The 22,845-nt window shown below is 41.6% G+C and overlaps 1 protein-coding gene across 2 annotated transcripts; it reads right to left on the bottom strand.

Annotated features, from left to right (window-relative positions):
* Window positions 1-93: 93 nt before the first annotated feature.
* On the bottom strand, window positions 94-21,735 carry rif1 (replication timing regulatory factor 1). 2 transcript variants are annotated; one of them, XM_037789842.1, is made up of 37 exons: window positions 21,504-21,735; window positions 20,984-21,032; window positions 20,119-20,255; window positions 19,931-20,009; window positions 19,743-19,839; window positions 19,508-19,638; window positions 19,326-19,420; window positions 19,055-19,244; window positions 18,675-18,767; window positions 18,025-18,163; window positions 17,754-17,905; window positions 17,193-17,307; window positions 16,929-17,093; window positions 15,895-16,005; window positions 14,234-14,296; window positions 13,276-13,376; window positions 12,904-12,990; window positions 12,731-12,804; window positions 11,944-12,124; window positions 11,270-11,377; window positions 10,994-11,143; window positions 10,283-10,382; window positions 9,904-10,193; window positions 9,612-9,814; window positions 9,194-9,287; window positions 8,974-9,102; window positions 7,841-7,983; window positions 7,642-7,731; window positions 7,497-7,554; window positions 5,737-7,140; window positions 3,913-5,637; window positions 3,691-3,819; window positions 3,483-3,569; window positions 2,047-2,162; window positions 1,786-1,936; window positions 1,549-1,675; window positions 94-1,094 (listed from the first exon to the last, which is right to left on the bottom strand). In XM_037789842.1, the coding sequence occupies exons 3-37, from the start codon at window positions 20,232-20,234 to the stop codon at window positions 820-822; spliced, it is 7,368 nt and encodes a 2,455-aa protein (XP_037645770.1). In that variant the 5' UTR covers window positions 20,235-20,255; window positions 20,984-21,032; window positions 21,504-21,735; the 3' UTR covers window positions 94-819. The 2 variants fall into 2 exon arrangements, with proteins under 2 accessions (XP_037645770.1, XP_037645769.1); XM_037789841.1 differs by having other exon boundaries at window positions 3,913-7,140.
* Between the last annotated feature and the right edge of the window lie 1,110 nt (window positions 21,736-22,845).

The raw sequence follows: 22,845 nt of genomic DNA, 5'->3' as shown, positions 1-22,845 counted from the left end.
TCTATCCACTGTCCTCTCAATAAAAATGGAAAATGCCCCCAAAAAAATAACTTTAAAAAAAAAAAAAAATGTAATTACACTTTAAAAACAAAATTCATTATAAGTTCTGTCTTTTATTGAAGCATTTAAAAAACCACAAATAAAGACTGAAGTGCAGACTGTCTACCATCATCTACAGTGTGCGCCGTGATGATTTTAAAAATGCAATAAGACGTTAAACTGAAAAGACAGAAAAAAATAATATTACAAACTAAGAAATTGTAAAAAATATACAAGAGAACTGAGTTAAATTGTAAACAGCCTAAAAAACAGGCACACGGAGGATTTAAATGACACGAGAGAAAGCATATGTACAAATTGGAACAGCATGCGGAAAAAAATAATTTTCTTCTACATACATTTGAAGTCATGCATCAGTCCCTTATTACAAAGTCTATAGAAGGAAAATAGCATCAATGTCGAGACTACAACTATTAAAAATCTTTTGACAGCTTAAAGAGTGTGACTGTGCTCCCCTTTGAGTGTTTTTTAAGTGTATAAACTATCCAACAGCTCAAGCTACAAGTGGACAAAAAGTGCTGCTAGAATTTATTTATTTAAAAATAAAAAATACTTTAACCAAAGAAAACATCAAAGGTGAGACAAGACCAAGGCATTCTGAGTTAAAACCATAAAATCCTCCTTCGTAAAATCTGATGTACACATCTAGGATAAAAGAAAATTTTATCCTTCGTTGCAGATTCCTTTTGAGTAGATCCGTTTTTTTATGCGCCTTTCAACACCTGTATGTCGGTCTGATCCAGCAGAAGCGGAGTCTCTTCAGGGTTTGCCATCAGTCTGGTCAAGGCGTGTCTGCAGCTCGACTACCACGCACCTCATCATGCCTCCTAACCGATCGTGCATCTGGACGAGCTGCTGCGGGGAGCAGTAACTGAGTTCTAGTGGCGTCATCCTGCCGGTCAGGAACTCCACCTCCGACTGCAGCGACCCTTCAGGTCTCTGTTCTGCGGCCGGCGTGTCGGGGGTCTGATCCCCGGAGCCATCTTGCTCTGGCCTCCCGTATGCAGGAACGGGCTCGTCCACCAGCTCTGTTGCTGCAAACACAACAAGGAAGTTGTTAAAAGGAAAAGTTAAAAGAAATACTTATAAAAGTGGTATTGATCCGAGATATAACATCCGAACTAACCTGTTCAGTTCTTTCCAAACTTAGCACGGCTAACTTTGATTCCGCTAGTGCTGGCATTCAAATTATTCATAACCTTATTTATTAACTTACTTACTTAGAAAAGAACACAGATGGACCTGCCCTTTAAGAGGTGCTGGTAGGCAGATGTTGTGACCTTTGGACAGAGCTAACTGACTCTTGGCTGTAGCTTCGTATATACCGTACAGATAGAGTGTGGTATTGACCTTCTCATCCAACTATCTACAGGAAAGCTAATAAGCTTACTTCCCAAAATGTCCAAATTCATGGATGAAATGTAGATTTGCAAAGAAAATAATATATGATATATGATAAATGTATTTCAAGATTGATTTTTTACACACCTAATGTCTCTGCTGATGTCTTTTCCTCGTCGTACTGGTTTTGAGGAGCGTTGGTCTCCTCCAGTTCAGCGGTCATCATCTCCATTTCATCAAGACTCTTCAACTCATCACCACCTCGTCCTTTACGCTGGAAGAGAAACATTCAGATGTCAAACAAGGATTTCACCTTGACATGTTTTTGTAAAATGAGTGTTATCATTTGTGTTTGTGCTGTGTGATCTCAGTGCTGTTGCATACCTGTTGTTCATAGATTTTGAGTGCCTTTTTGACATTGGAGATCTTCGGGGAGCGAATTGGCAGAGTCTTGATTTCACTGGCAGTAAGAGCACTGAGGTCACCGACTGTTTTGATGTTTCTGGCTCGAACAAGCTGACCAAAACCACGAGACCTACAGCATGAGGAGAATCAACATCAGTAACAGAGAGAGGCACCTGATAAGACTAAATGTTTTACCTAAAACAACATATTTTCCTTTCATTAACCCTGTGCTGTACTCACCACATGTTGGAGGATATCTGAGGCAGCACAGCTTCTACCGGAGCAGAGCAGCCAACCAGGGCAGGGTAGATGCAGTCTCTGGAGACGGGCCGCGGCTCCTGGCTCATTTCAGAAATCTGGGGAAAAAAGGGTTGCATCGATACCATTAGGATTAATAGCCTCTTAATAGGGCTGCACAATTAATCGAATATTAATTGCGATCACGATTTTGTCTTCCCACAATTAAATGAACATGATCGACTGTGATATTGACATTTAAAAATGCGTGCTCCGCTCATAGTGGGCAAAATAAAGATGTTTTGGCTTCACTTTTAGGAGCTGTCGTGCCGCTACGTTTGATGACTACAGCAGCAGTCTGAGAAAAACTGTGAAAAACCCTGAATATTGCAGCTGCAGTCCAGAGTAGAAGAGTAATACACTGTAGAGCAGACGTGCAAAATGAAAATGCACTGAATTCAGGTGAACATGTAACTTATTTTAAGTCTTATTTTGATGCAAACATTTGTTAAAAGGAACGTAGCACAACATGGAAGTGAAAGCAGTGCTCTGTTGATACATTTTGAGTAAAAAGTTTTGGAACAATTTTATTTTGCTTCTAGGAGATGCACAGTGTATAAGGACAAGTCCTATTTTGATGCAACGATTTATATTAGCAGGAATGTAGCAGTGAAAGCAACGCTCTTTATTTAAAATGTGAATTATTTCATCCCTAAACTAAATGAATAATCATGATAAATAATCGTGATCTCAATATAGATCAAAATAATTATCATTTTGGCCATAATCGTGCAGCCTTAGCCTCCAACTGGAAACCAAACTAAAACTATTAAAAGCTGCACTAATCAATTTGTCTATATTAAAACTGAATCAAATGAATAGTGTATAGTGAAGGGTTTTTTGCAATGATGCACCCACAGAGATCTCTATGGAGCTTTTTAGCTCATCATACTCTGTTTACAGCACATTAAAGGAGACGTGTTACCGGTCAAGTTGCATCGTGGGTAGGCGCCAGGTCTTGATAAGGAAGAAGAAGATGTGCTATGCAAAGAAATATAATCATTGCATGTTGATGTTTGGCAGATAACGTTTACCAACGTGTGTTAGCATGGTAACATTTGTTAATTAGCACAAAATACAGCTGAGGCTGGTGGAAATATGATTGGTTTTGCAGGTATTTGGTCATAAACCAGAAGTCAGAATATGGTGGGAGCAAAACCAAAGCTACAAGGAGAGTCAATATTAGACTTATGGACAGAAATGAGACTAAAAATGTATGTTAATGTTGCTCCGTGTCTCCCAATGTGTAAAAAGGCCATTCTCTGCATGATCTTTGCCTCCACGTTAACCACGTTTGATTTCTTCTGACCTTAAGTAACCGCCCACTAAAGAAAATGATGACAATAATAAATGTTGATATATTCATTTTGTGTTCATACCAGGCATTTCTTGGAGCTCTTGTACCCTGGACTGTGCAGATTTCTGGGACTCAGGATGAGCAGGCCCTTTGTTGGTGTAGTGACGTACTGGAATAAGGAGCAGACGGGTGTCATGTTAGATCAAGGCAGATCATTAGCTAAAGAAAAGGTCTGGTTCATGAGGATCAGAAATATGGCAATTAAAGAACAATCCTGGCCTCATTCGTACCTTGGGCTGTGGGATACCGCTGATTTTTGATCTTCTGGGGGAGCTGGTTCTGAGAGCCGGGCTGCGACGATCGATGTCGTCGGCCAGTTCCTGATGTTGGATTGGATTAGCGAAAGACACTCGTCTGGACTGCAAAGGTAAATGAGAAAACAACGGTTTATATAGTAGAACTTATGTATTTGAAATGCATTTTGACATTTTTACAAGTGTTTTGTCACTTACTTTGATAAGAGGTGAGGGACTCTCCTCCTCTAGTGGTCTCTTCATGCCCTTCTTAAGAATACTGGTGGATGGGGAGGCTGAAGGAGACCAGGTTCCTCTGGTCCTGCCACTGCTGGGGCTTTGGCCAACATCTAATGCCATTAAAGCCTCCAGGTCCTTCTGCTTCGCCGGAGAATCCGCGGAAATATCTTTACTTGTTGATTCTGACAACACTGAAGCATCAGCCAGAGCATCATCCAAATCTGTGAATACATCGTTCTCAATTTCGTCGGTCTGCGTTTCCTCTTCATCCTGACACGCCACAATGTTGTCGTCTTTATTGCTCTCCTGTAACGATGTCATGTCGTCACCAGCACTGACCTCTGTGTGCTGGTTTGTCGATTCGTCTTCTTTGTTGGAGGCAGACTGTTCCTGTTCCTGTTCCTGTTCCCCCTCCTCCTCCTCCTCCTCTTCCTCCCTTGAAAAATCATCTATGACATTTGGACGCTCCATGTCTTCAGCTGTGTCCTCCACTGGAACAACTGGATGTTCTTGGTGGTTTGAATCTGAATCACTTTCTGGTTTTTCTGTAACATTATCACCAGACTCAGACACTTCTTCAGCTTTCTCCTCTGAGGTCTGCAGTTTCTCTGTTATCTCATCAGGGGACGCCGGTGTGTCCTCAACAGACGGGTCACAGGGCAACTCTTCCTGAGTCTGATCAGCACTGATCCCAACTGGTTCAAGCCTCTCAGCAGATGGCAAGACCCCAGTGTCACCTTCCTGTGAAGAGGTATTCTCAATGTTTGAGTCCTTTTGTGTTTCCTCCTCCTTGCGAGGCGACACACTGAGCGATTCGCTCTTCTCTGTGTTCTCTGTTTTCTCTTCAACAGCATCTACCTCCATTGGTGATTCTTCTTTACTTTGCTCCTCAGTGTTGCATGTAACCTGGAGCAAATCTTGAGATTTCTGTGAATCCTCTAAATCTGTTGTATTTTTAGCTTCTATGCTTTGTGAATCGGCCTTTTGAGAAGCAGATTCATCCTTTACCATATCGTTATTAATTTTGCCTTCTTTAGATTCAATGGTGAGAGGACTTGGAAGAGACGCTCGAGGTTTCCTTCCTCTCTTTTTGGGCATAGGGGGACTTTCTTTGGCCTCCGAGGGTTCAGACTCTGGGGACTCTAAGCTGGCTACCGGCAACGCTGGAGAAGATTTTCGTCTCGAGTATCTGCCCCTGCCTTGGGAGGATTCGGTTGATCCTGCAGTATCTAATGACTGAGAATTCACTGGAGTTGAGCTAGGAGTTGAGCTAGGAGTTGAGCTAGGAGTTGAGCTAGGACTCGACTTTGACTGCTCCTCTTGTCCCTTACTCTTTCTGGTCCTACCTCTACTTCTGGCCTCTGGTTGAGCAACAGCTCCCTGAGAATTCGACCTAGTCTGCCTTTCTGATGAATCCTTATTTTCACTTTTACCTTCAGACTCTGCCGCCTCAGATGACGCCTTGGTTCTACTGGATCTCCGCCGAGACTGGCTATCAGAAGAGGAGGGTGTGATCACTTGAGAGTCCTCTTGACTAAGGTTGTCATCTGCGTCTTTAATTGTCTTGAGTTTGTCTTTGACCTCCGATTCATTCTCCAACTTGTCCGTCGTACTTGTTCTATATTGGGACTGGTCATTAGTTGGAGAAGAAGCGACCATCTGAGAATCTCTCTTTTCCTCGTTGGTCTTTTCTATAAGTTCAACCTCTTGGGATTGGCCACCAGTTTGAGGAGAAGAAGTGACTATTTGAGAATCTTTCTTTAGCTTATCGGCATCTTTTTCAGTCTGTTCAACAATCTCAACCTCTTGGGATTGGCCACCAATTTGAGGAGAAGAGGTGACGATTTGAGAATCTTTTTTGATGTTATCACCATCTTTTTCAGTCTTTTCTACAATCTCAACCTCTTGGGATTTGCCACCACTTTGAGGGGAAGGAGTCATGATTTGAGAATCTTTCTTTGTCTTATCGTCATCCTCTTCGGTCTTTTCTGTATGCTCATGTTTGGCAGTTTGGCTGGACTCTTTGTCAGGCAAATCCTTTTTCTTTATTCCATCCTCCTCCTTGGTCTCCAGTGATGCCTTGCTCCGCCGTCTTTGACTCCCCTGTGACTGGCTTTCGTTATCAGACTGCTTGTCAGTTTGGCTGGACTCTCTAATGCTTCTCCTTTTGGGTTCAGGTTTATCAAGGAGGTCTTGTGAACTGCTGTACAGTTTGATCTTCTTGTTCGTTCTACCCTGAGAGTTGGTTTGGCTCGACTCACTCTTGTCCCTCTGAGGCCTCGTTCGTAACCTGACTTTGCCACTGTCCTCCTCAGCAGCCAGTTTACTTCTCGTCATTCGTCTGCTTTCATCACTTTTCGGTTCCTCCCCAGAACGTCTCCTTTTCACCGGCGTGCATTTCTCTTCCTGTTCCTTCGGGTCCTCTCCAGGCAGCAGAGGTTTGACCCTGGGGCGTCCGGACCGTCTGGGTTCGTCTGGAGAAATCTGGGTCACCGATGATTGAGAATCATCCAGAGTCTGTTCAGATTCCTCTTCTTGGCTTGAGGGTTTCATTTCCTCTGATGAGGAAGTACTCTCTTTGTTCTCCACTTCAGTCTGGGTGTCCGGGATAACGTCTTCGTCTGTTGGGTCACTGGGCAGTCTCTCAGTCAGCCTTACTGGCTCACTTTTTGTACCAGAGTCTTTTGGCCTTACAGGGGACTCGAGGGCACTGTTCACAGGACGCTGTGAGTTCACTGTTCCTGTCTGAGAGGACTGGGACTCCTGAGAGTTAGGACCAGTGGATGTCTGGGAAGCCCGAGCGGACGACTTCTTGGTTTGAGCGCGTTCTTGGCTATTGGAGGTCTTTATGAGGGGACCTGTGAAGGTAGACGCACTGCTGGGGCTGGCAGGTTTTCCCTCTGCGTACTTCTCCAGCGTGATAAAGGACTGACGTCGACTGTTGGGTTTCTGGGGGGTCCCTGAGACCAAATCTGAAGAACCAGAGATGTTCGGACTTGTGCCTTCTTTAGACTGCAGGTCCAAGTCTTCTGCTCTGTCATCACTCTTGGCATCATCCTCCATAGAAACATCTGCCGACTCAGGGATCATCTCTTCCTGCTCAGGGTTTTCTGGCATGTTCTCTTCTGCTTTTGGGCTGGCATAATCTTGAGTTTGTTCTGTTAGAACTTCCATGTCTTCCTCTTTTTCCACATCTTCCTGAGGAACCTGAAAGAAATCAAATGCAAGTAACTAAATCTGTCTGCAAAGGACAAAAACAGATGCTTAAAAAAAGATAATGTGCTTAAAAAAAGATAATGTGCTGAAGTTTTAACGTGTTTTTAAGAAGTTTGGGTACTGTTTAAATGGATTCGAAAGCAACAATAATGTTCAGAATTTGTTGTTTTTCCATGCTTTGCAAGAACATATGGGAGCTACATGGTTGCTGCATGTAACAACGTACAAAGAGTTTTTGTTTTATTCATTATTGCTTTGGCAGAATGGAAAACAGGACAAAACCAGCCCCCAGTGGAGTCTTTCCTGGCAGTATTGATTGCCTGTGATGGAGATGTGTGTTTCATTACCTTTCCCGGAGCCTCTTTGGTAACCTCATCATCAGCTTGTTCAGTTGCAGGTTTGTCCCTGTGGGAAAACATGGTTCATTATGTGAATGCTGTGTTTTTTTATGAGAGAGCAGGGATTTATCTCGATTCTGGTAGCAGAACTTACAAAGAGTCTTCTTGGCTCTGTGTGTACTGGGTGAAAACCGTTGTATCGAGAGAAGCATCGAGGTTGTTGTACATGGCAGGGATGTCAACCCTGTGTGGCAAAGAAAACATTAGCTCTGCATAAGACTGACAACATGGGACACTTTAAATGTATTTTAAAATGCCAATGATGGACAAACAGACAAGGAGACAAATCTGACCTTTTAGTCCTTTTCACCTCCTTCTGGTGCTCCGTCAGAACTCGCTCCTTCGTCTCCGGAGGAATGAAGACAAAGTCGATGGAGGCCTCTTCCTCCAAAACTCCCCTGCAAGGAGGCTTAGGAGAGCCAAAGTCCAGCTTTGTCTGTCGAAGGGAATACAATGGAAACCAGTTGTGCAATGGTTGGAGGATGAGCAATTAAAAACCAAACAAGTCTCAGTGGAATACATAGCAGCTGTAACTTTGTCCTTACATGACCACAAAATGCTTTCTCTTATTGCAGAACGGGAGATTTCAAGCTAGTATACATGCAAATGTATGTATATATTTATAATTGGAAATCAATGAACACAAAACAATGACAAATATTGTCCAGAAACCCTCACAGGTACTGCATTTAGCATAAAAACTATGCTCAAATCATAACATGGCAAACTGCAGCCCAACAGGCAACAACAGCTGTCAGTGTGTCAGTGTGCTGACTTGACTATGACTTGCCCCAAACTGCATGTAATTATCATAAAGTGGGCATGTCTGTAAAGGGGAGACTCGTGGGTACCCATAGAACCCATTTACATTCACATATCTTGAGGTCAGAGGTCAAGGGACCCTTTTGAAAATGGCCATGCCAGGTTTTCCTCGCCAAAATTTAGCATAGGTTGGAGCGTTATTACATGGTTGGTACCAATGGATTCCTCAGGTTTTCTAGTTTCATATGATGCCAGTATCTTCACTCTAGCTTTAAAACTGAGCCCGCTACAACCTAAAAATCGCGAGTTGCGTTAATGCATTAAAGAAATTAGTGGCGTTAAAACGGTATTATTAAGTGCTCATATCAGTACTCGGTATCGGCAAGTACCCAAATGTAAATATGTGTCCTTGGCCTGGAAAAACGTGGTACCGGTGCATCCCTAAGCACTGCACGTAGCCAGTGATAAAACAGCTGGCAAAGCGACTAGAAAAGAAAATCACTGTCTCCCTTGTTGACAAATGTATGTGTGCCAACACAGATGAGTAACTCTGAAAGTAGTAAACATTAACATATCCATAAATCTAAATGTCTTACATTTTGCTTTTTAGTGCAACACGGGATCGTCCCGCATGAAACCTGATCCGGTCCGAGTTTAAACTTACGGAAACTGACTTGGAGGTCGTTGCTGAGCTCCTGTCCTTCGTCTCAGTGGCCTTTCCCAGCAGCGAGTCCTTCTTCCCCACAGAAACCGGCATCCCACTGAGCTTTGTCACCATCTGGGAACTCTCACTCTGAAGACACCAACAAGATCAGCCACAAATAACGACAACGAGAGCGGTGAATATAGCTGAAACCACGACAGTAAAGGTAAAAGCAACTCACTGAATACTGTCCACTGAGCTCATCAGGAACACTGACGGCCTCAAAGCCAGGAAGAATGATCGGAGTCTTCTGCTTCACTTGGCTCAATATTGGTCTGTGTAAAGAAAATAGAAACATTTATAAGATTGATGTAAGCCCACATAAATTAATCTACTTCCTTCTGTTGTTTGGTCTGTCATAAAACAAAAACTACTCTACTGTTGCATTCCCGATGTAACAATATGCTATAATTATGATTTTACAGATAAAGCCGCAAATGCAGAAAAGTCTGACAACAAATGTTTAATGAAATCACTCCATCATTTTACCTTTACCACTATCATGAACATGCACCAGATGCAGTCGTCTCTATCAAAATGAATACACGTTCATTTGGGCTTTTGTGACGTAGCATAAAATGTGACCTGAAGATTTTCACCTGATCTCGTCGGGGTAAGTGAGGCTGACTGATTTGGCGAAGGTGGAGTTCCAGAACTGGACGACTGAGCTGCGGAGCTGCTTGTTCTTGTGAGGAAACATCACACAAAGCAGAGGAGAGAGCAACGCCAGGAGTTCATCGTTGTACGCCAGATTAGAGCGCGTCTGCAGGCAGCCGAGAACGTCACTGAGAAGCTTCTCCAACTGAAAGAGAAAAGCAGAGCGTTATCACTAAAAATGCTTTAAAAGTATGAATACTTAAAAACCGTGAATCCATTTGAGAAAGAACTCACCTTTCCCAGAAGCTGTGGGGAGAACTTGGGCGGTTCACTGGCTGCTTGTTTGTAGAGGAGTGTGAGAGGTTGAATCAGAGAAGTCAGAGCTTCCTGGACGGTGTTGGCGAGAGCGAGGTTGGTGAAGAGGGCAGACAGGATGGAGACCAGAGCCAGTCCTGTGACTTCAGAGGAAGCCTCAGCACCCTCCAGATGAACCTCGAGACAATGTACCAGCAGGGACTGGAAGGTGGACAGATTCCCCAGGACCTTATTCCTCTTTCTCATCCAGTTTACTGGAGTGTGAGGAGCTGCAAGAAACGAGAGCGAATAAAGATAAGATTCTCCATTTAATGTGAACATGTGAAGACTGAAATAAGGTTAGATGAGGTTCTCTTACACTTCGACTTCTGTTGAAACTGCGGAGTGTACGGCGAGAAGTCCACACACTCGACCATGACTTGGAGGATACTGGAAACAGCATTTAATGTCGAAGGAACCTGGAGGATCACACAGCATCAATATGTGACATTTTCAAAACAAATTAAAACTAATATCTTCACCACATTTAAAAACGGATCTCTCCTGCGGGAGATATGTTTGCATGATCCTGTTTAAATCGATGTAAAATAAAAAAAAACATAGTATCTAGAGCATTCATTCTTGTTGCCGCAGAAAGCTAAGGCTTCCGTCTTTCGCATCATCACGTTGGACCCTCGTGATGATGTCAATACGTTACCTGTGGAACGTAACGAAACTTCAAAATGCCTTTGCACTCCATTTTCCCGATCACGGCACAGGAGCAACCATAATCATTTTCAAATGTTATTAATTTGTAAACCTCTTTAAAAAAAAGGTTTAAAAGGATGTATTAGCAGAAATGGTATTCAGTTGGTTGCAATCTGCAAACTCACTGCTAGATGCCACTAAATCCTAAACACTGGTCCTTTAATGGGAGGATGAACGATTTCAAATTTAAAAAAGCAAATTCTAACGACATGATTGTTCATTTTTTTTCCAGGTACTTTTATACTTTATATTTAAGATGTTAACGCATCATCGTGGTTATCGTTGCTTTACTGTGACGGCAGTTTTCCTCTCCTCTACTCACCCTCAGAGCCTCTCGGTCTATTGCAGCCGTCATCTTTGCACAGAGCTCCTCGCAGCAGATGTTCTCCTCAGCTGTGACCACCAGCGCAGAGCAGCGGGCGAACACTTTGTACAGTTTGGACCACGAGGACAGCATTGACTTCTGGGCCGCCTGAACAAAACACAGGGGCCAGAATCAGGATTCTGGACCGGTGCTTCATGGTCTTTTAAGGTCAAACGGTGGTTAAATGTATGATGGTCATGTAGGTTAAATAACACCTTAAAAAGGTAAACAGACCTGCTGTAGAGGTGTGCCACGTTGTAGAAGTGTGATGGGGAACAACAAGGCAGAGTGCACGGCACTAAAGTTGTGCTCCAGAGCGTCACCTTGGTTGACTTCATTAGACTGTAAAAAAAAAGACGTGATTGAATTTAACAAGGCTGTCAGAGGGAAAACATCACTCTGCATTAAGCAGCTTCTCCTCTGATCACAGCCTAATGTCCTGCTGCTGTAGTTTTATTCTTCCCAGGCGATAAATGACTGTGTAATGTTATTTCTAGGGCCATATCCCGAATACCAGTTTTTAGGCTTTGAAGCTTCGGCACAGTGCCGCCGCAGCGCTAATGTACACACACGCACCTCTACACACAACAAACAGTGTTAACCCTCTGAGAATAACAAATAATAACTATAATTATCAGGAATTTATACATTATTATTACATAATTGTATATAAAATAAGCCAAAAATTAGGCATTCGAATACTGATTAGGAGGTCAATTACCATGGCAACGGTTGAAGCATTTGGGTCAGCCCTAGTTATTTCAGCCTTAATTCATGGAATATATTATTTAGTTACAGCTTAGATTTTGTGTTAACATTTGTGCTGGAAGAAATAAATGAAGTGATAAATATATATTTTTTTAAGTTAAATAGATAGATATAAGCAGGCCCCCTGCTTCTCTGCCTACCTGTGTGATGGTGTCGGTGAATGGGCTGACCATCACGCTCCACATCCTCCACAGCTGCTCCTTGTTCTGCACAGACGCGGCGCTGCGTTTGATGGCGCCCAGCACCGCCTCACCAAACGCTAGCGGGGATGTGGGGCCTGACAGACCGCAACCAACTAACGTTTGAAGGCACTGGAAAAACCTGCAGAAGCCGGAAAGACATCAAGCAACACTCATGTGATGTAAAGTAATACAAAGAGTACGAACCACATTCTTAAATCTGCATAGTTCCAATGCAAAAAAAAATGTTTTATGTAGCTTATAGGTGAATTAAGTTAGTTATAAAAATCAATATAACTTTTTTTATTTAATTGGAAAACACACATTAGTGGATTAATTCAAACTCATCCTGCAGTTTACATTTGCACTGCCAGAGGGCGCCAAACTAGCATCTATGACAAAACTGTACCCAGGTTAAATAATGTATTAGTACTGTAGATTAAACATCATTCAATTATTATCAAAAACAATATCAATTACATACAAAGGTGCTTGTTGCCCGCTTAGCTTTGGGAACTGTGACAACTACACTACCTTGCAGGCACCACACAACTCCTAGTAACAATTTATGTTTCACACTACATCACCAGGTAATATAGTGGATACATGTTTGAACTTTTCCAGAATAAAACTAAAAAGAAAAACATAAATCTTTTTTGCTTTGGTCTAGAGAGAGCAAACCAAACTACCGCTGTGAGCACAGACTAAACTGACTGATAAATATATAATAACAAAACATCGGACCCACCTCTCGTCCTCGATGTAGGCTGAGAGCATGCTGCTGTTGTAGAGCAGAAGAATGAGGAACAGGGCCGGCGTTCCCTGAGGAATGAAATACATATTATAACCAATTCTCTCTTTAGGAGCATTTCCATGAATATTGAATATGTGTTTATTAACGGAGGAGAAAGAATCACTCACATTTAAAACGTCCATCTTTCCCACTTGATAGGAGGCAGAGCCCAGAACTCTCTGTGGGATACCTTTCACTGTGGCTTCAAACAGAATCTGAGGGGAAAGATTAAACAGATATTTGGATTTTAAACATTTCAACAATTTCTATTTAAAAACTGTAAAAGAACAGCTGGTGACGTTAATGCACGGCTGCATGTAAACGGGAATATTAGTGGAATTATTAATTTTCATTAGCCATGTAAACAGCTTTGTAGGAATATTGTCATTCTCAGAATGAGGGCAAAAAAACTGAATATTTTGTGCATGTAAATGTAGTAATGTAGTAAGGTACATGAAAGAAGAGGCGTCAGACTTGAAGGTTTTGAATCTCTTTCTCACCAGGACTTTGTCTGCAGGCAAAGCTTCTGAGGTGACGATGCTCTGCAGAGCCTGAAGCATCAGCGTCAGCACTTCACCGCCATGACGATCCTTCTTACTGCCTACAGACATCCAGGGACGAAAACTCATCAGCAGTTACAAACACAAACATCATCTTTTTTTTTGGGGGGGGGGGGGGGGGGGTGCTTTTCTTGAGAAGGAAATCATCATCGGGGACGAACCCCTCAGTGTTTTTCTCTCTTCACGGCAGTCTAGACCACGAGGATCGGACCGCTCCGACTTAAACTGATGTGACAGTGAGAGTGGGTCGGGCAGGAGACGAGGACATGGTCTCACTGGTCCTCCTCCCGAATGATATATAACCCAGACCCAATCAGAGTGCTCTATGTGGAGCTACGAGGCGGGAACCACAACTTTAAGATCCCCACACTGCCGAGCAGCAGCCACAATGACAGTTCTCTATTAGGACAATAACATAAAGCATCTGGAATATCATTCATGAGGACCAATGTTATGTGTCCCTTCACTTCAGAGCTGGAATTTGCAAGTTTGTTTGCCTGTATTGAGGTAATAAAAGCCACAAGAGACACCGATACATAAACATAAAAGCCCTGCAAATGTCTTCAACATCTAATCAATTTTAAAAAATGTACTTGTGGCATCACAGGCTCTTTGTCAAACATTACAGTACATTCTCACAATGCGTTTATAAAATCAGTAAACTTGCAAAAAAAAAAAAAAAACTCAAACACAGAAACGTACAAATGTATAAAATGCTGACGATGAAAATGAGTAAACCAGGTCTAGACTTGTAACAAACCATAATTGTGCATGTTTAGTGACTGGATCGGACAGCCAAATAGATCGTTTGTTTGCATTTGATGAAAAGATTGAATAAATGAACATTCATTTGCATTTCTTTGGTAGTGCTCTCCATATCATGTGTTCAAGTACTTACCAGACTCTATAGATAAGTTGACAAACCGGACGAGACTCGTCCATATGACGGCCAAAAGAGCATCTATAGGAGGAGAAGAGATGGAACCGTTAATGGTTACATGCATTCAGGTTTTGGGTTAAAGATACTTAAGGCAAGACATCTGACAACATGCACTACAATAACCTGACGTACATGCAGCTGATCAGCAATCAGTAACCCCATTTTCAAACCAAGTCTTGCATATTTTCAGTGATATGAAGAGGTCTTTGACGGGAACTAACATACTTAGACCTTGAGATGTCACGAGAACCGATACTTTGTTACCAAGTCAAGCCAAAATTCTGAAAACGTGACGTATTCGTACCATCAGTGCTCAAAACTAACGGCGTCCTGTCGTCCCAGGGACGAAAGAAAACGTGTGTGGGATGCAGTAAATTCCTTATTGAGGCGTCCAGGAGACTCACCCTATTTTGTCCCTAATAATGCTACATTGTGAACAACAAATATGTGATGAAATCGGCAGGACGAGAGATAGTTAACGTTTGCTGTTAGCGACGTGCAGGACTGTGCTACTTACTGGCTGCTAACAGCCAACGTTAACTAGCTCTCGTCCTGCCGACTTCAACAAGGGAGGTACCATTGATTTACATTAGGATGAATTCAGTAAAAATGAGTATTGGGCGAAGGTAAATTATAACATTATGTTTTGGTGAGAACTTGAATAAATCCAGTTGTTTGAGGGAGATGTTTTTACAGCAATATAACAAATATAATAGTGAGGGAATTATGAACTGTTTAACCTCCTGGCAAAAAACAGTATGCAAACGGTAATAAAGGAGTGTATGTTCAAGTACATGGGATTTATTGTTTTACTCTGGTATCCAATAGGTATCGAGAATCGTGGAATTTCACTGGTCCTGGTAGAGACTACTAAATATCTGGTAACGTGACATCCCTATTTAGACCTTAACATTTCAGTTCCAGTCAGACGGTGGTCAGTTTGGGTACAAGGACAGGCTACGAGTAATGATGCTTCCTCTCATCCCTCTGCAGTGTTGTTGCCAGAGATACTTTCCCTGTCTGATGTCTTTGTCATGCACTTACACTTTGTAAAAACCACTGAGTACCAACTGGTATTTCATTGTCCCACAGGTACCTTAAAACAACACGACCCCACCAATGTATCCCCCTGCGTTGTTTTAACAGAGCTTTGGTCTGAACTCCCGCCAAGAAATAAAGTTGCTGCTGAAAGCCAAAATCAACTGGGTTAGAAAAGTGCATGTATAAGCACTTTTTGATTCTCTTGAATCAGTTAAATCAATGCTGTTGCTGTTGCTGTTACTGATATGTTTCATTACTTCTTCAGTGTTGTCAAGCAACACTGAGACTAAGTCAATAAACATAAATAGTTAAGAACAGCCAATTTCATATTTGTGAAATCTGTGCTTTTAAGCAAGCATGGCCTCCTGCAGTAAATATGGAGCTCCTGACAATAAAACTGTCTCAGTTCAACTCGGGTAACAATAAATTGACGTTCTGCCAAATGCTGAGAGGAGGAGGTAGAGACGGGGGTATTCCATTTAACTGTTTAGAAACTACACAACCTCATTCACGGGACTGAAAAAAAGAGTCAGTGGTGAGTTAGAATCAACTCAGCCCAGTAAAGCTGTGGCGTTTACCTGGAGCGTCTTTGCCGATGTTGATGAATCCATCTCGGATGTTGGAGGTGAGCACAGCAGCATGTTTAGTGAAAGAGGAAGAACCAGAGAGGAGCGGGTGGTTCAAGGGCTCTGGAAAGAAACATGTTGTAAATTAACTGCAGTTTTTTTTAGTCATCTATCCAACACACCAGAAGCTAGTATGACGAGACCAGAGGTCACATTAACCGAATATTTTCAGTCATTAATGTTATTTTTTAACAATGCCGGAAAAATCTGAAGGCCATCCATCATTTTGACGGACTGGAGGCGTTGCTACAGGTCACAGAGCCGGTGCTGCTGCGCCAGCGGTGCAGAAGGAGCGCATGCTGCAGGATTTCCTTCCTGTGAAGCGAGTGCTTGCAGGATCGGGAAACCCCTCGTTCAGAGAGTCTGGTAATTTCCAGTCTACAGTGTGGCAGCAGAGCACGGGTTCAGCCTTCAGAACAAAATTAAAACCGCTATGAGAAGTCATTCAGTCACTCAGTCCTCGTCTCTGTAATTGTCTCGGTCCAAAAGTCAAAGATAGATGTAATCATTTCCAAAATTCCCAGCATGTTTTTATCTAACGGAATATTCAGCTTCAATCCATATTTGTTGGTGTTTTGCCTTTCAAAAACAACATTTTCACTGCTGTCAAAAAGTTTGCTCTCCCACTTGTCGCACACGCATAGAGGGAGACTTGCACCTGTAGCTTATTAACAGACATTCAAAGCTTCATTCAAAAACCTCAATAGAAGCTTTGAATGTTAAAACTAGAATTACCGCCTCACGGTTGTATGCCTCCGCCAAACAGTCAAGTTGCAGTTTACATCCATGTCTGTCCAAAATGACATCACTTCATCATTTTATCTTATTAGACATTTGTGTGAAATTGTCATTATTAGCATATGAATTCTTGAGTTATGGCCAAAAGCCTGAGGCCAAGTGGATGTTTGTGCCAAATTTGAAGTAAATCCCTCCAGGCGTTCCTGAGACATCGTGTTCACAGGAATAACTCTAACTCTGACTCTCACCAAGACTCAGGATGAGTTTTTTCTTTGCTGCCGTGGCAATGACCTCTGGTCCAAGAAAATAGTGCAGCAGCATCTCCAGGCCCAGCAGCTGGATGGAGGGGAAGGTGGAGGGCATCTGGACGCTGGAGTTCAGACTCAATCGAGGCGGTGGGCTGCTGAAGCCCGCTATTAGGAGGACAACAAAAACAAACACAAATTACAGTTTCCATCAATGTCATCAGGACTGATAGGCCTGGGTGGAGGCAGGTGGATGCGTAAACGTACCAGTCTTGGGTAGGCCAGGTGTGACGGCACCATTCTGACTGACAGCTCGAGAAGGAGCGCCTGGGACTGAAGAGGAGTCGGATCCAATGGTGCACTGAAGCAGAGGAACGGAAACCTGCAAAGACAAACAATGTTTTACTCTTACTTAGTAGTCATATCTAATATACTTCATATCTAATGTATACATCTCAACAATGTGAAACGATTCCTCGAGTAACTTGATTACTAAAGATCATTGATGCGAGGGACCCCTTTGAAAATGGTCATGCCAGTTTCAATTTAGCGTAAGTTTGGAGCATTATTTAGCCTCCTTCTCTGCAAGCTAGTATGACACGATTGGTACCAAAGAATTCCAGGTCACTGCTAACTAACAGTGTGACGACGTGAGACTCCGCTCCTTCAAGTACAGACAAGCTCAGAGTGTGTAACTACTTAATATTTTGAAACGAGTCCTACAGACAATGAACATAATGTGGGATTTACGTCTTGTTTTTGCTGGTGCAGGGCCAGGTGAATGAGGTGTTACAGTAGTTGAGAGAGAGAAACAGGGGTGTGTCTGACCTGATCAAAGTTGGGGAATAGGTTTGGCCCGAGTTGGACCACCAGGTACCACCAGACCTCCACCTTGGTGAGCAGCAGGACCTCCGTCCTGACATTGATGGATGCGAGGGGCTGCATCAGAAGCTTCATACGTTTGGCACTGCACAGGATGTCTTCAGGAGTGACATGAAATACATTTAGCCGTGGAGACAGTGCAAAGCTAGACTGAAGAGCTCAAAAACACAATTAGTCTGAGGAAATAAAGACTGGGACCAGAGAGTCGGGGGCTCACCTGGATTGAGGGCAAAGTTATCTATGAGGCTCTTCCAGGCGATGAAGGCGATCTTCTTGATGGCGGGAGAAGAGCTGCGGAAACCAAGTTCCTCCAGATGCAGCAGTGAGTTGATGAAGGGACCTCCTCTGTGCAGCAGCTGTGTAGGAAATACATTTTAATATTCAAAATGTATTTATAAAGCACATTTACAAACATGGCAAACTCCGTGAAGAGGACCGCTCCCTATGTAGATATAAACACCTCATTCTAAGATAACAGTTCTTAAAAGTGCCAAGACTTATGAGAGACTATATTAACATCTGAAAGCCAGCAGTTTGCCCCGCAAAGAGAAAATAACCCGTCAGCCATTTCAAATGAAGATGTTTGCCCCCACATTCAAACTTTTTAATAATGAATTTGAGTCCAATCCAATGTTATATTCTCCTAATAAAGCTGCACAGTTTTAAGTGGGCCTATACTAAAATCAGTAGCAGAGTATTAATGTTTAAAACCTAATCTGTGATCCAAATATAAACTACTAAACCTCTATAAACGTTTATAGTGAATCTAATGTGCCTCACTATAAATTATTATATGGACTTCCGTCATCCACTGATCTACGAATAATTCAGAGACAGAACATGCAGACATATATACACATACTTTACCTTCCCGAGCAGTTTTACAAATAAGGGCCAGAGCTTCAGGACATTGGTTTCATTCTTAGACATGAAAAGCTTCTGGAGCTCTGGGATCAGTTTCTGTGAACACACAGATACAGACACATCAGCAGAGTTACAGAAACTGCTCACTTCCTTTCTGTCTTTGCAGGTGTTCCATACGAGGAAGGCTGGCAGTAAGTGAATCATGCATCTTGAATATTCATATCCTCATGAGTATCAACAGTTTATAAATGAAATATTCAACTACACAAGATCTGCTGTTTGTTTCCAGACGTTTGGTGCAGTCCATTTCCATTAATCCCACGAGTTACAAACAATAAAACAAAACTATCGAAGCACTGTTACTGAAACGCAGAGATACTCACTGTGGACATCATTGGCTCGATGATACCAGCCACCTCCATCTGTTTTTCCAGGAGAAGAGGCATGCCCATCTCCATGGCTGCCGCTGCACGGAGACGCACCTTGGAGGCAGAGTGGACCACCAGCGGGATGATGAACTTTGCCCACCGCAACGTTCCTTCGCCCATCTGGGCCGGCGCTTGCTCCAACATCCTATAAACACCAGGAACCAACTCTTATAATCACAATCGCTGATTCAGATATAAATATTCCCATGACCTATTGTTCTTTTACCTGATGATAACGTTCAAGGCCTCGTGCTCCATCACCACAGACTGGATGTCCTCTCTGCTCCACACACTCTCCAGTGTTCCCAGTATAGACGACACCTGAGTGAGTGAAGCAACACGGATCAATACAGCAGCATTGTGTTTTCAGTCATATTCCCCTGGATTTAAACCTCTGCTGATGCTCACATTTTTGCCAACCACATCTGGAGGAAAGCTCTGTTTGGAGATGACCCATAATGCTCTGGTGCATGTGTTCTTATCTGACGACTTCCCCACCAGGGAACAAAGTGCTGATAGTAATTCTGCTGCAAAGGTTTCTGGAAAACAAACAAAATAAAATCACCCTCAGCAGCAATTATATTCCCACAGAATTTAAACACATCTGAAACAAATGATGTATAAAACATGTAAATGAATGTACCAGGCACTCCAGAGACGACGTGAGAGTGGTACAAACAAAACCCTAAAGCTTGCAAGGCAGCTTGGCTCAGCTCCGCAGTCGGACTGGACATGTGAGCCTGGACACAACACAAGAGCAGAGTTATGCATCATAGATGAAAGAGATTTTATATAAAATATGGGAGATTTAATGATGTGCAAAAGACTCACCAAGATGGTTTTACCCAAACGAGAAAAGTGCTTTTCAACTGCAGGGAGAAACTGCCGGCCCTCATCTCCACTGAGCCGACTGGAGAGGAAAAGTAAATTATTTTCTCACTCATATTCTAGTTGTAACTGAGGCAACACATCCTCCGACATATCCAGAGGACGGTCAAAGACGAGCACTAGTTACGTACTTGGCGATGGTGAGGTAGGCGTCCGTGTGCTCAGACTGTCCAGCAGCGCCGTCCTCCAGAGACTCCAGCAGGGGGAGGAAGCTGGAGCTGCTCGGAGGCTCCGCTGTCGCCATCATTGTAACTCACCTCCAGAAGGCCTTAAAAGATAAAGGGAGAGAGAGAGAAAGCAGGATGGAGTTAGGAAATGGGATAACAGGAACAGGAAGAGGCTGAACAAGGTCATTCTCAAGAATCACAAAGAATAGGTTCAGATTTAAAAAAATCTGACATGCTATATGTACGTCTTAAGAGTGACTGATTGCTGTAAACATTCCTCCTGCCAATGTGATCTCTTTCGAAAGCAACTACTGTATGTTCTGTGCAAAATGCATTATAAAGCTTAGCTGAATCTAATATGAAGCTTCAGCAACCCGAGTTAGCCTTAGATTTGACTTTGGTTTTCACACAGAAATAGACAGAGCTAAAAAAAAAAAAAAAAAAAAAAAAGGACAACAAAGCTGGACAAAGGTAAAAACAAATATTTAACTATGAACATATAATGACATTAGTGTGATGATACAGGGTGCAAAGGGTGCTGGAATAAATATGGCATGATCAATGCAAAAGGTTACTTTATGTACATGAGGTATGCGGATAATAATATGATAATACTTATGTATTATACAGTGTACTTATATACTGTGACCTTAAGAAGAACTATGGTATCAGATTGGTACTGTGTTCTTTGTGTAGACTGGTTTATTCTTAATGTAAACACTGATATATATGTAAGTGTATATAGTATAATAGTCAGTGGTTTGCATCATCTTTTTATATGCACAAATGATAATGCATACTAATAAGCAGGCACAGACACATAACTTACCTCAGTGAGTTTTATGTAGAGCTGCGTTCACCCTCCACTGTATCCAGATCTGTCAACATGAGATAAATAAAGACAAAAGGTTATAACAGGTGTGTGGACACCATGGATGTATTGGTGGACACATGTTTAGTGGATGCTGAATGCTACCAGAGGACATCAGAGGAACCAAAACAAGTCTGTCAAGTGCTGTAAATAACACTATTAAACCTAATGAATCCACTCCATCACATCTAATTATCCTAGATCTTGGACCATAATGCATCTTGTGACATCACTAGCCTGCAGCTATTGTTAATTAGCTTTAACTAGTGCAGCTAGCTGGCTGCATGTTTCCAGTCTGTAGCTCTTAGCTGAGTTTAATACATTAATAAGTGGATTAACATCATAATAACACCGGGACGACACAACCTCACATGTTCTACTTTATTTAGACCCACTAAGAGGTAAATAAACCGAGCTAAAGAACAAATATTGACTCTGTTTTTGACACAAACACACAGTGAGTGTCTGCTCTGCTCACCTCCAGAGTTCAGGACGAGAAGCAGGAAGACACGAACACAACCATCGAAACCATCGAAACCAGTTCAATAAACCACCGGCAGACCAGTTCACTTTGTGGTTTTGTTTGTTAACTATGTTCTCCAGCTTTTTATCTTCTATTTTTTGAGCTTCCTTCTTTTCTTGTGCCTCTTTTTTGCCCCGCGAAATTTGCTGGCGCCAAACCACCACGCAGACGTACAAACTTCCCTTTGACCCCGCAGACGTCACATCCGGGTCCGCCCACTTTTTACCTTATAAGGAAAAAAACAAGCTGAATGTTGTTTTTTATTTTATTTTATTACATGTATATCCCTGTTGAGAGTTTTAATTATAATTCTGCAAATATATTTTAAGCTATAAAAATAATATAAAAATAAAATAAATTATACAACAAATAAAATGTAAGGAAAACAGCAAGATGACAGTGTTATTTTTATTTTTTTAATACTTTATTTCAAAAGTTATATACAGTAGATTTATATACATGTTCAGATTTTTCATTACAATATTTTACAATATCAAAATAATATAAAAAATTTAACAAATTATACAACAAATGAAATGTAAGGAAAGGAAATAATGAATAAGGAAAACAGCAAGCTGACAGTGTTATTTTTATTTTTAATAAAAGTTCTATACAGTAAATTTATATACATGTTTAGATTTTTCATTACAATTCTGCTAATATATTTTACAATATCAAAATAGTATAAAAATAGAATAAATTATACAACAAATGAAATGTAAGGAAAGGAAATAATGAATAAGGAAAACAGCAATCTGACAGTGTTATTTTTATTTTGTTAATACTTTATTTCAAAAGTTCAATACAGTAGATTTATAGTCATGTTCAGATTTTTCATTACAATTCTGCAAATATATTTTACAATATAAAAATAAAATAAATTATTCAACAAATAAAATGTAAGGAAAGGAAATAATGAATAAGGAAAGCAGCAAGCTGACATTTTTATTTTTATTTTTAATAGATAGATGGATAGATAGATAGATAGATAGATAGATAGATAGATAGATGGATGGATGGATGGATAGATAGATAGATAGATAGATAGATAGATAGATAGATAGATAGATAGATTGATAGATAGATAGATAGATAGATAGATAGATGGATGGATGGATGGATAGATAGATAGATAGATAGATAGATAGATAGATAGATAGATAGATAGATTGATAGATAGATAGATAGATAGATAGATAGATAGATAGATAGATAGATGGATGGATGGATGGATGGATGATCTCGAGGGAAATTCAAGTTTCCAGCATCACAGTTCCATAGTGCAAACATGTTAGTA

The sequence above is a fragment of the Sebastes umbrosus genome, chromosome 13 (assembly GCF_015220745.1).
Source record: "Sebastes umbrosus isolate fSebUmb1 chromosome 13, fSebUmb1.pri, whole genome shotgun sequence".
Taxonomy (NCBI): Eukaryota; Metazoa; Chordata; class Actinopteri; order Perciformes; family Sebastidae; genus Sebastes; species Sebastes umbrosus.
The sequence above is the reverse complement of the archived record's forward strand: the minus strand, read 5'-3'. Positions and strand labels throughout refer to the sequence as shown.